At 50.2% G+C, this 13,735-nt stretch overlaps 1 protein-coding gene across 2 annotated transcripts in view; it reads left to right on the forward strand.

Moving 5' to 3' along the window:
- Positions 1-13,735, forward strand: part of ADGRB1 (adhesion G protein-coupled receptor B1) — a 735,432-nt gene that overhangs the window by 409,547 nt on the left and 312,150 nt on the right. For both annotated transcript variants that reach the window (XM_040352071.1, XM_040352072.1), the window contains exon 9: positions 8,041-8,142. In XM_040352071.1, the coding sequence (XP_040208005.1) occupies positions 8,041-8,142 (102 nt within the window). The remainder of the gene's footprint in view (positions 1-8,040; positions 8,143-13,735) is intronic.

Here is a 13,735-nt window from a genome sequence, read left to right on the forward strand (position 1 = left end):
GTCCAAATCATTTGGTGGAGGGGGGATTATGGTGGGGGGTTGTTTTTTCAGGGGTTGGGCTTGGCCTCTTAGTTCCAGTGAAGGGAACTCTTAAGGCGTCGGCATACCAAGACATTTTGGACAATTTCATGCTCCCAACTTTGTGGGAGGAGTTTGGGGGCGGCCCCTTCTTGTTCCAACATGACTGCCCACCAGTGCACAAAGCAAGGTCGAAGTTGTTGAGCGGGGGGGGGGGGATTCCGTGGATCTGAGTTGTTGAGCGGGGGAGGGGTTCCGAGGATCAAAATCAAAGTTGTTGAGCGGGGGGGGGGGGATTCAGTGGATGGGAGTTTTTAAATTAAATTATAAAAAAAAGGGGGTTTTCCATCCGGGGACCTCCGGGGCCCTGGAGACCTCTGGGCCCTTTAATAAAGAAATAAATTAAAAAAATGTATAAAAAAATAAACATTTATAAAAAATAAAAAAAAGGGGGGGATTGCCACATGGGGCCCTTGGGACCTCTGGGCCCTTTAATAAAAAGTATATATAAAAAAATAAATATTAAAAAGTAATTGTTTTTTATAAAAAAAGGGGGGTTGCCATCTGCGGCCCTGGGGACCTCCGGGCCCCTAGGGATCTCTGGGCCCTTTAATTATATATATATATATATATATATATATATATATATATATATATATATATATATATATATATATATATATATATATAAAAAAATTATAAAAAAGGAGGGGGTTGTCATCCGGGGCCCTGGGGGCCTCCAAGCCCTTCAATTAAAAAAAAAAACATATATATATATATATATATATATATATAAAAAATAAATAAAAAAAAGGGGGGTTGCCATCCGTGGGCCCTGGGGACCTCCGGACCCCTTACAAAAAAAAATACAAAAAAAGGGGGGTTGCCATCCGTGGGCCCCTGGGGACCTCCAGGCCCCTTACAGCTGTACCCCCCTGATGGCGGCCCTGCTTGTGAGCTCTGAGGGTTCTTCTATCCGGCGATCTCTCTATTACATTCTTCTTCTCAGTATTCCCCCGGAGATGCCTTGTGCACTCGTATCCTCCATCCCTGTACTAATAATATTATTACTAACAACTCCCCGGAGAGCTCCCTGTCTGGCATATCAGCGTATAATGAGTCGCTCTCTCTCCGTGAGCCCTTCACAACCGGCCCCGAGGGCCGCTCAAGCGTCTCCCCCAGTCGTAGCCTCGGGAAAGGCATCCTTGTTATAAATAATAATCTCTCCATAATCTCCATGACTAATAGAGACTTTATAGAGGGAGAGAACAACCCACCCTCCCACCTACCCCGGGATCACCTGTCTCCGCTGTCACTCCACCGAACGCACAATGTCACACCGTCATCGGCAAATTGGAAGATACGGATTGACAGGCAACAGGGATCCCTTGTTCTGTGGAGGAAGCTGTCACCGCTCCATAAAACGTGCCGCCATTTTACATTGCGGAGGCAGAGAAAGAGTTATTATTATTATTATACAGGATTTATATAACGCCAACAGATTGCGCTTTACAATATACCGGGAGACAATACAGTTATAATACTATACAAGAGGGTGCGGAGGGCTCTTGCTTGTCATGGGAGCTTACAATCTAATAGGGCAGGACAAGTGATACAAAAGACCATGGCTGTTGGGGATGAGTTGAAGGAGAAAGTAAAAGTTCAGTTGTTAGGTGGAGGCGGGATAGGTTTCCCTGAAGAGTCGAGTTTTTGTTCAGGGATCTCCTAGAGCAGTGGTTTTCAACCTGGGGGTCCCCAAATGAGGATTTGCCAGGGGTCCCCAAAACCTGGGCTGTTCCTGAAGCCTGTGGCCACCCACTCAGCCTCTTCACAGCTGCCCATTCCGTTCACGGCATAGCTGGGAGGCAGGGACTAGAGGTCAGCTGACTGGTGATGAATGTGAAGTGGGAGGGGCAGGAGGAGACCCTATCTCCTGATTTCAGCATAGGTGTCACTGCTACGAGAAACCACAAAGTTGGAGACACAGTGAGGAACACTACCTGTGATTAGAGTTGCCTTTAAAAGTCCCAACTACAGTTCTCAGATCAGCAGATGACCTTCATCAAGAGCACCTAAGTAGGCTGATCCCAACTCCCCCCCAGCACTGCCACTGATCCCAACTCCCCCCCAGCACTGCCACTGATCCCAACTTCCCCACCAGCGCTTCCACTCATCCCAACCCCCGCCAGCACTGCCACCGAATCCCAACTCCCCCTGCCAGCACTGCCACCGATTCCATACTCCCCACCAGCATACCTCCCAACCGTCCCGTGATTCCCCTGACTCACGGTAAATCCCGCTGTCCCGGGATTGGCGACAAACCCCCCCCCGCTCAACAACTGTGATCCACGGAACCCCCCCCCCGCTCAACAACTTTGATCCGCGAAACCCCCCCCGCTCAACAACTTTGATCATGGAGCCCCCCGCTCAACAACTGTGATCCACGGAACCCCCCCCCGCTCAACAACTTTGATCCGCGGACCCCCCCCCCCGCTCAACAACTCTGATCCACGGAACAACCCCCCCCGCTCCACAACTTAACTTTGATCCGCGGACCCCCCCCGCTCAACAACTTTGATCCGCGAACCCCCCCGCTCAACAACTCAGATCCACGGAACCCCCCCCGCTCCACAACTTTGATCCGCAGACCCCCCCCCCCGCTCATCAACTCTGATCCACGGAACCCCCCCTCCCCCCGCTCCACAACTTAACTTTGATCCGCGGACCCCCCCTGCTCAACAACTCTGATCCACGGAACCCCCCCCCCCGCTCAACAACTCTGATCCACGGAACCCCCCCCCCCCCCCGCTCCACAACTTAACTTTGATCCGCGGACCCCCCCTGCTCAACAACTCTGATCCACGGAACCCCCCCCCCCTGCTCAACAACTCTGATCCACGGAATTCCCCCCCCCCCCTCAACAACTCAGATCCGCGGACCCCCGCTCAACAACTTCGTTTGGGGGGGGTATGCTCATTTGTCCCTCATTCTGAAGTTGAAAAGTTGGGAGGTATGCCCACCAGGGAGTAAGAGAAGGAATAAAAATAGAGAATACATGGAAGGGAGAGGAAAAGAGGGGGAGGAACAAAGAAAAAGGGAGAGAAAGAATAAGAGAAATAACAAGAAAGACGGCTAGAGAGGGATGGGGATAACAAAAAAGAAATTAGGATAGAGAGAGTTAAAAGGGAAAGAAAGGAGAACAAACAGAAAGAGAGGTACATCCTAAAGTGTACTATAAGGGGTTCTAATATTGTACAAGTGGAAGGGAGCGCTAAATGTCCGTGGGTTAGAGGTGCAAATTACTTGTCTAACCTTGGGTGCCGACAACCCACAATAGGAAAATAATTTTACCGTTAGGGGTTCCCACAACTTGGGAAATTTTATCAAGGGGTCACGGCACTAGACAGGTTGAGAACCACTGACCTAGAGGCAGAAAGAGTAGGAGATAACTGGGCTGATTGGGGTAAGGAGTTCCAGAGGAAGCAGGGCCGGTGCTACCATTGGCAAACTAGGCAGCCACCTAGGGTGCCCAGCCACTGGATTGCCTCCACGCCTGCATGCTCTGCAGCAGGCTGCAGCATGTAACCAACTCAGTCTCAAGCAGCCGCTCTGCTCGCCACCTCCTGCTTTGGGATGGCGGGTTGACAAGCCTAGATTGTGGGTTCCCTACTCACCATCCCCGAGCATCAGTGTGAAGAACCGAGGAAGCAGAGCCGATGCTTCCTGTATAGCGCCGACTCCTGTCACATGGGCAGGGTGAGGGGGAGGAGTCAGGGGCGGAGCCACGAGGGGTGGCAAAATTAGGTTTTGCCAAGGATGTCAAAAATCTTTGCACCAGCACTGAGAGAAAGGGAAAGCCTCTGGAGAAATCCTGGAGGTCAGCATGGGAGGAGGTGAGGAGGAGGCTAGAGAGCAGGAGGTCTTGGGACAAAAAATTGGTGTATGAAATTCCAGAAGAAAGAAGATGCTTTTGAGAAGTCCTGGAAAAGAGAGTGGGAGGAGGTAACAAAGGAGCTACACAGCAGAACGTTTTTCGGAAAGAAATTGGGGTAGGAAGTTTCAGAGGAAAGAAAACTCTCTGGAGAAATCCTGGAGGTCAGCATGGGAGGAGGTGATGAGGAGGCTAGAGAGCAGGTGGTCTTGGGACAGAAATTGGGGTAGGAAGTTCCAGAGGAAAGAAGAGACTCTGGAGAAATCCTGGAGGTCAGCATGGGAGGAGGGGATGAGGAGGCTAGAGAGCAGGTGGTCTTGGGACAGAAATTGGGGTAGGAAGTTCCAGAGGAAATAAGAGACTCTGGAGAAATCCTGGAGGTCAGCATGGGAGGAGGTGATGAGGAGGCTAGAGAGCAGGGGGTCTTGGCACAGAAATTGGGGTAGGAAGTTCCAGAGGAAAGAAGAGACTCTGGAGAAATCCTGGAGGTCAGCATGGGAGGAGGTGATGAGGAGGCTAGAGAGCAGGGGGTCTTGGGACAGAAATTGGGGTAGGAAGTTCCAGAGGAAAGAAGAGACTCTGGAGAAATCCTGGAGGTCAGCATGGGAGGAGGTGATGAGGAGGCTAGAGAGCAGGGGGTCTTGGGACAGAAATTGGGGTAGGAAGTTCCATAGGAAATAAGAGGCTCTGGAGAAATCCTGGAGGTCAGCATGGGAGGAGGTGATGAGGAGGCTAGAGAGCAGGGGGTCTTGGGAGGAGTGGAAAAGACGGTTTGGGGGATATTTTGAAATTCGTTTGGTACTGTAGCTGAAGGCAGATTTGTGGATGGTTTTGTATGTTGTTAGTATTTAATTTTTTTTAATTGGGTGAGCAGTGACCAGTGAAGAAATTGGCAGAGAGGGGTGAAAGACACTTCTTGGGGGCCATTAGAGGGATTGGTAGAGGAGTGGTGGGCACTGGGCAGAGGGGGGTGGAAGGATTGGGCGAGGGGGGTGTTGGACACTGAGTGGAGGCCAATGGAAGGATTGGGGGAGGGGGGGTGGACACTGAGTGGAGCTCAGTTGTTGGATTGGCAGAGTGGGTGTTGGAAACTAGGTTGAGGTCAGTGGGGGGATTGGCAGAGAGGAGTGGTGGACACTGAGTAGAGCCCAGTGGAGGGATTATGAGTGGCGGCAAATGGAGGAATTGGCAGAAAGGGTATTGGACACTGAGAGGCAAATAGAAGGATTGTCAGGAAGGGGTGGAAGACACTGAGTGGAGGCCAATTGAAGGATTGGGGGAGGGGGTGGTGGACACCGAGAAGAAGTGGTGGACACTGAGTGGAGGCCAATGAAAGGATCTGGAGAGGAAGTGGTGGACACTGAATGGAGGCCAATGAAAGGATTTGGAGAGGGAGTGGTGGACACTCAGTGAAGGCCAATGGAATGTTTTGGAGAGAAGGGTGGTAGACACTGAGTGGAGCACAGGGAGGGATTAGCAGAGAGGGGTGGAGAACACTGAGTGGAGAGATTGTTTTTGACACTGAGAGGTCAATAGAAGGATTGTCAGGGAGGGGTGAAGGCCACTGAGTGGAGGCCAATGGAAGGATTGGGAGAGGGGGGTGGTGGACACTGAGTCGGGCTCAGTGGAGGGATTGGCAGGGAGGGTGGTGGACACTGAGTGGAGGCCAATAGAAGGATTGTCAGGGAGGGTGGTGGACAACGAGTGGAGGCCAATAGAAGGATTGTCAGGGAGGGTGGTGGACACCAAGTGGAGGCCAATAGAAGGATTGTCAGGGAGGGTGGTGGACACCAAGTGGAGGCCAATAGAAGGATTGACAGGGAGGGTGGTGGACACCAAGTGGAGGCCAATAGAAGGATTTGCAGGGAGGGTGGTGGACACCAAGTGGAGGCCAATAGAAGGATTGGCAGGGAGGGTGGTGGACACCAAGTGGAGGCCAATGAAAGGATTGGGAAGGGGAAATGGTGGACACTGTGGTTGGGAGAAGTAGGAGCTGCGGGGGCTACTAGAAGATCACTCCAGATCAGGTAGGGGGGGTCTTTGGGATCGGTGAAATATTGGGATGGATACAAAATGGGCATCCCATCTGGTGGGGCGGTGCGTCACTTTTTGGATGTTCTTTTCTCTTGGGGCTGGATCCTTTAGAAAGGCAGAACATGGTGAGTTTAGAGGAGGCCCTGAGCCGGCGGAGTGGATCATGGTCAAGCTTCTAGTCTAGTGGACACCAAATACCCCCCTCTTAGAATCCAGCAGTCGTCATGTTATGTATTGATAGTAGATTTGGTTATTTTATCATTTTCTTATCGTTTTATTGTGGGTTGTCCCGATACCACTTTTTTAGGACTGAGTACAAGTACCGATACTTTTTTTTATGTACTCGCCGATACCGAATACCGATACTTTTTTTAAATGTGTCCCCAAATGCAGCCATGTCCCCCCACATATGCAGCCATGTCCCCCCACATATGCAACCATGTCCCCCCATATCCAGCCATGTCCCCCCACAGATGCAGCCATGTCCCCCCCATATGCAGCCATGTCCCCCCCCCCATATGCAGCCATGTCCCCCCCATATCCAGCCATGTCCCCCCCCATATCCAGCCATGTCCCCCCCCATATGCAGCCATGTCCCCCCATATGCAGCCATGTCCCCCACATATTCCAGCCATGTCCCCCACATATTCCAGCCATGTCCCCCACATAATGCAGCCATGTCCCCCACATATTACAGCCATGTCCCCCACATATTGCAGCCATGTCCCCCACATATTGCAGCCATGTCCCCCACATAATGCAGCCATGTCCCCCACATAATGCAGCCATGTCCCCCACATAATGCAGCCATGTCCCCCACATAATGCAGCCATGTCCCCCACATATTCCAGTCATGTCCCCCACATATTCCAGCCATGTCCCCCACATAATGCAGCCATGTCCCCCACATAATGCAGCCATGTCCCCCACATAATGCAGCCATGTCCCCCACATAATGCAGCCATGTCCCCCACATATTCCAGCCATGTCCCCCACATATTCCAGCCATGTCCCCCACATATTCCAGCCATGTCCCCCACATATTCCAGCCATGTCCCCCACATATTCCAGCCATGTCCCCCACATAATGGAGCCATGTCCCCCACATAATGCAGCCATGTCCTACATACCTTGATGATGCCGCACGTGCCGCCGTTAATCAGCGTGCGTGGAACATTACAGCCTTCGTTTGAATAGCTGTATCCCAGCCGCATATAGACACTCCCCCTTGCTCGGGATTGGACAGATCATCTGTCCAATCCCACGCAAGGGGGAGTGTCTATATGCGGCGGGGATACAGCTATTCAAACGAAAGCTGTAATGTTCCCCGCACGCTGATTAACGGCGGCGGCGGCGGCGGCTTTGCGGTTTGCGGCGACGGGTTTGCGGCAACGGGTTTGCGGCGGTGGGGGCAAGTATTCTATTTCAGTATCGGGGGTATTTGCGGGAGTACGAGTATTCCCGCAAATACTCGGTATCGGTCCCGATACCGATACTGGTATCGGTATCGGGACAACCCTAGTTTTATTGTGGTTCCATGTTGTGCACTCTATGGGTTCAGTGGGGGGGGGGGGGGGGACGTAATGGATGAATCCAGTATTCTGGTGTACTGGGCTGTGATCTGTGGCTGGAGACATCAAAGGTCTTCAGCAAAAAAAGAACCCTTGCTGTCCCATTGTTGTAGATGATCGGCAGGCAGATCAATCGATATTTATCATTTTTGTGACCCGACCCAGCTTGGTTTCCGCTTGCGTCTCAGTTTGCGTCCATTCGTTCTCTCGCCTCTAATTATCGTGAATAACTCCAGGAATTAGTTAATGGCGGCTCCTTTAGGTTGGACACATTTATTCGGGAGCAGATGACACAATCTGGAACGTTGTCACCATTTTTCGATATTTTTAATGTGCGTCTCTCTCTCTTCTGGCGCGGCCCTCTGCCAGTAAAAAGTTAATCATCACTCCCACATTACCGCCAGACGAGAGCGAGGAGCTGGAAACCTGAGGCGCGGGCTGGCAAATAGACGTGACCTTTAACTAGAGATCTCTCTGTCTTTTCAGAGCCTCATGAGATTTGCCCGGAGGAAAATTCAGCATCCGTCGTTTGGCAAGAGACTCCGGCAGGAGAGATGGGCGAGGTGCGCTGTCCGCGGAACGCCACAGGTAAAGGCGCAGAACTCTCCTTCCATGCTTTCTATTGTAGCCTTACTTTACATTTATTGTCAGTCTATGTCACTAGAAATAGTGAAGGGATAGGCTGCATTCTCAGTGATGTCACCGCTCTCTAGTGAATGGATAGGCTGCATTCTCAGTGATGTCATCGCTCTCTAGTGATTGGATAGGCTGCATTCTCAGTGATGTCATCGCTCTCTAGTGATTGGATAGGCTGCATTCTCAGTGATGTCACCGCTCTCTAGTGATTGGATAGGCTGCATTCTCAGTGATGTCACCGCTCTCTAGTGATTGGACAGGCTGCATTCTCAGTGATGTCACCGCTCTCTAGTGATTGGATAGGCTGCATTCTCAGTGATGTCACCGCTCTCTAGTGATTGGATAGGCTGCATTCTCAGTGATGTCATCGCTCTCTAGTGATTGGATAGGCTGCATTCTCAGTGATGTCACCGCTCTCTAGTGATTGGATAGGCTGCATTCTCAGTGATGTCACCGCTCTGTAGTGATTGGATAGGCTGCATTCTCAGTGATGTCACCGCTCTCTAGTGAATGGATAGGCTGCATTCTCAGTGATGTCACCGCTCTCTAGTGATTGGATAGGCTGCATTCTCAGTGATGTCACCGCTTTCTAGTGATTGGATAGGCTGCATTCTCAGTGATGTCACCGCTCTCTAGTGAATGGATAGGCTTCATTCTCAGTGATGTCACCGCTCTCTAATGAATGGATAGGCTGCATTCTCAGTGATGTCACTGCTCTCTAGTGAATGGATAGGCTGCATTCTTAGTGATGTCACTGCTCTCTAGGGAATGGATAGGCTGTATTCTCAGTGATGTCACCGCTCTCTAGTGAAGGGATAGGCTGCATTCTCAGTGATGTCATCGCTCTCCAGTGATTGGATAGGCTGCATTCTCAGTGATGTCACCGCTCTCTAGTGATTGGATAGGCTGCATTCTCAGTGATGTCACCGCTCTCTAGTGATTGGATAGGCTGCATTCTCAGTGATGTCATCGCTCTCTAGTGATTGGATAGGCTGCATTCTCAGTGATGTCACCGCTCTCTAGTGATTGGATAGGCTGCATTCTCAGTGATGTCACCGCTCTCTAGTGATTGGATAGGCTGCATTCTCAGTGATGTCACCGCTCTCTAGTGATTGGATAGGCTGCATTCTCAGTGATGTCACCGCTCTGTAGTGATTGGATAGGCTGCATTCTCAGTGATGTCACCGCTCTCTAGTGAATGGATAGGCTGCATTCTCAGTGATGTCACCGCTCTCTAGTGATTGGATAGGCTGCATTCTCAGTGATGTCACCGCTCTCTAGTGATTGGATAGGCTGCATTCTCAGTGATGTCACCGCTCTCTAGTGATTGGATAGGCTGCATTCTCAGTGATGTCACCGCTCTCTAATGAATGGATAGGCTGCATTCTCAGTGATGTCACCGCTCTCTAGTGATTGGATAGGCTGCATTCTCAGTGATGTCACCGCTCTCTAGTGATTGGATAGGCTGCATTCTCAGTGATGTCACTGCTCTCTAGTGAATGGATAGGCTGCATTCTTAGTGATGTCACTGCTCTCTAGGGAATGGATAGGCTGTATTCTCAGTGATGTCACCGCTCTCTAGTGAAGGGATAGGCTGCATTCTCAGTGATGTCACCGCTCTCTAGTGATTGGATAGGCTGCATTCTCAGTGATGTCACCGCTCTCTAGTGATTGGATAGGCTGCATTCTCAGTGATGTCATCGCTCTCCAGTGATTGGATAGGCTGCATTCTCAGTGATGTCACCGCTCTCTAGTGATTGGATAGGCTGCATTCTCAGTGATGTCACCACTCTCTAGTGATTGGATAGGCTACATTCTCAGTGATGTCACCGCTCTCTAGTGATTGGATAGGCTGCATTATCAGTGATGTCACCGCTCTCTAGTGAAGGGATAGGCTGCATTCTCAGTGATGTCATCGCTCTCCAGTGATTGGATAGGCTGCATTCTCAGTGATGTCACCGCTCTCTAGAGATTGGATAGGCTGCATTCTCAGTGATGTCACCGCTCTCTAGTGATTGGATAGGCTACATTCTCAGTGATGTCACCGCTCTCTAGTGATTGGATAGGCTGCATTCTCAGTGATGTCACCGCTCTCTAGTGATTGGATAGGCTGCATTCTCAGTGATGTCACCGCTCTCTAGTGATTGGATAGGCTGCATTCTCAGTGATGTCACCGCTCTCTAGTGATTGGATAGGCTGCACTCTCAGTGATGTCACCGCTCTCTAGTGATTGGATAGGCTGCATTCTCAGTGATGTCATCGCTCTCTAGTGATTGGATAGGCTGCATTCTCAGTGATGTCACCGCTCTCTAGTGATTGGATAGGCTGCATTCTCAGTGATGTCACCGCTCTCTAGTGATTGGATAGGCTGCATTCTCAGTGATGTCACCGCTCTCTAGTGATTGGATAGGCTGCATTCTCAGTGATGTCACCGCTCTCTAGTGATTGGATAGGCTGCATTCTCAGTGATGTCACCGCTCTCTAGTGATTGGATAGGCTGCATTCTCAGTGATGTCACCGCTCTCTAGTGATTGGATAGGCTGCATTCTCAGTGATGTCACCGCTCTCTAGTGATTGGATAGGCTGCATTCTCAGTGATGTCACCGCTCTCTAGTGATTGGATAGGCTGCATTCTCAGTGATGTCACCGCTCTCTAGTGATTGGATAGGCTGCATTCTCAGTGATGTCACCACTCTCTAGTGATTGGATAGGCTGCATTCTCTGTGATGTCACTGTTCTCTAGTGATTGGATAGCCTGCATTCTCAGTGATGTCACCGCTCTCTAGTGAAGGGATAGCCTGCATTCTCAGTGATGTCACCGCTCTCTAGTGAATGGATAGGCTGCATTCTCAGTGATGTCACCGCTCTCTAGTGATTGGATAGGCTGCATTCTCAGTGATGTCATCGCTCTCTAGTTATTGGATAGGCTGCATTCTCAGTGATGTCACCGCTCTCTAGTGATTGGATAGGCTGCATTCTCAGTGATGTCACTGCTCTCTAGTGAAGGGATAGGCTGCATTCTCAGTGATGTCACCGCTCTCTAGTGATTGGATAGGCTGCATTCTCAGTGATGTCACCGCTCTCTAGTGAATGGATAGGATGCATTCTCAGTGATGTCACCGCTCTCTAGTGAATGGATAGGCTGCATTCTCAGTGATGTCACCGCTCTCTAGTGATTGGATAGGCTGCATTCTCAGTGATGTCACAGCTCTCTAGTGAAGGGATAGGCTGCATTCTCAGTGATGTCACCGCTCTCTAGTGAATGGATAGGCTGCATTCTCAGTGATGTCACCGCTCTCTAGGGAATGGATAGGCTGCATTCTCAGTGATGTCACCGCTCTCTAGTGATTGGATAGGCTGCATTCTCAGTGATGTCACCGCTCTCTAGTGAATGGATAGGCTGCATTCTCAGTGATGTTACCGCTCTCTAGTGTCTGGATAGGTTGTATTCTCAGTGATGTCACCGCTCTCTAGTGATTGGATAGGCTGCATTCTCAGTGATGTCACCGCTCTCTAGTGAAGGGATAGCCTGCATTCTCAGTGATGTCACCGCTCTCTAGTGAATGGATAGGCTGCATTCTCAGTGATGTCACCGCTCTCTAGTGATTGGATAGGCTGCATTCTCAGTGATGTCATCGCTCTCTAGTTATTGGATAGGCTGCATTCTCAGTGATGTCACCGCTCTCTAGTGATTGGATAGGCTGCATTCTCAGTGATGTCACTGCTCTCTAGTGAAGGGATAGGCTGCATTCTCAGTGATGTCACCGCTCTCTAGTGATTGGATAGGCTGCATTCTCAGTGATGTCACCGCTCTCTAGTGAATGGATAGGATGCATTCTCAGTGATGTCACCGCTCTCTAGTGAATGGATAGGCTGCATTCTCAGTGATGTCACCGCTCTCTAGTGATTGGATAGGCTGCATTCTCAGTGATGTCACAGCTCTCTAGTGAAGGGATAGGCTGCATTCTCAGTGATGTCACCACTCTCTAGTGAATGGATAGGCTGCATTCTCAGTGATGTCACCGCTCTGTAGTGAATGGATAGGCTGCATTCTCAGTGATGTCACTGCTCTCTAGTGATTGGATAGGCTGCATTCTCAGTGATGTCACCGCTCTCTAGTGAAGGGATAGGCTGCATTCTCGGTGATGTCACCGCTCTCTAGTGATTGGATAGGCTGCATTCTCAGTGATGTCACCGCTCTCTAGTGAATGGATAGGCTGCATTCTCAGTGATGTCACCGCTCTCTAGTGATTGGATAGGCTGCATTCTCAGTGATGTCACCGCTCTCTAGGGAATGGATAGGCTGCATTCTCAGTGATGTCACCGCTCTCTAGTGATTGGATAGGCTGCATTCTCAGTGATGTCACCGCTCTCTAGGGAATGGATAGGCTGCATTCTCAGTGATGTCACGCTCTGTAGTGAATGGATAGGCTGCATTCTCAGTGATGTCACTGCTCTCTAGTGATTGGATAGGCTGCATTCTCAGTGATGTCACCGCTCTCTAGTGAATGGATAGGCTGCATTCTCAGTGATGTCACAGCTCTCTAGTGATTGGATAGGCTGCATTCTCTGTGATGTCACCGCTCTCTAGTGATTGGATAGGCTGCATTCTCAGTGATGTTACCGCTCTCTAGTGTCTGGATAGGTTGTATTCTCAGTGATGTCACCGCTCTCTAGTGATTGGATAGGCTGCATTCTCAGTGATGTCACCGCTCTCTAGTGAAGGGATAGCCTGCATTCTCAGTGATGTCACCGCTCTCTAGTGAATGGATAGGCTGCATTCTCAGTGATGTCACCGCTCTCTAGTGATTGGATAGGCTGCATTCTCAGTGATGTCATCGCTCTCTAGTTATTGGATAGGCTGCATTCTCAGTGATGTCACCGCTCTCTAGTGATTGGATAGGCTGCATTCTCAGTGATGTCACAGCTCTCTAGTGAAGGGATAGGCTGCATTCTCAGTGATGTCACTGCTCTCTAGTGATTGGATAGGCTGCATTCTCAGTGATGTCACCGCTCTCTAGTGATTGGATAGGCTGCATTCTCAGTGATGTCACCGCTCTGTAGTGAATGGATAGGCTGCATTCTCAGTGATGTCACTGCTCTCTAGTGATTGGATAGGCTGCATTCTCAGTGATGTCACCGCTCTGTAGTGAATGGATAGGCTGCATTCTCAGTGATGTCACTGCTCTCTAGTGATTGGATAGGCTGCATTCTCTGTGATGTCACTGTTCTCTAGTGATTGGATAGGCTGCATTCTCAGTGATGTCACCGCTCTCTAGTGAAGGGATAGCCTGCATTCTCAGTGATGTCACCGCTCTCTAGTGAATGGATAGGCTGCATTCTCAGTGATGTCACCGCTCTCTAGTGATTGGATAGGCTGCATTCTCAGTGATGTCATCGCTCTCTAGTTATTGGATAGGCTGCATTCTCAGTGATGTCACCGCTCTCTAGTGATTGGATAGGCTGCATTCTCAGTGATGTCACTGCTCTCTAGTGAAGGGATAGGCTGCATTCTCAGTGATGTCACCGCTCTCTAGTGATTGGA

This window comes from Rana temporaria, chromosome 5, assembly GCF_905171775.1.
Source record: "Rana temporaria chromosome 5, aRanTem1.1, whole genome shotgun sequence".
Taxonomy (NCBI): Eukaryota; Metazoa; Chordata; class Amphibia; order Anura; family Ranidae; genus Rana; species Rana temporaria.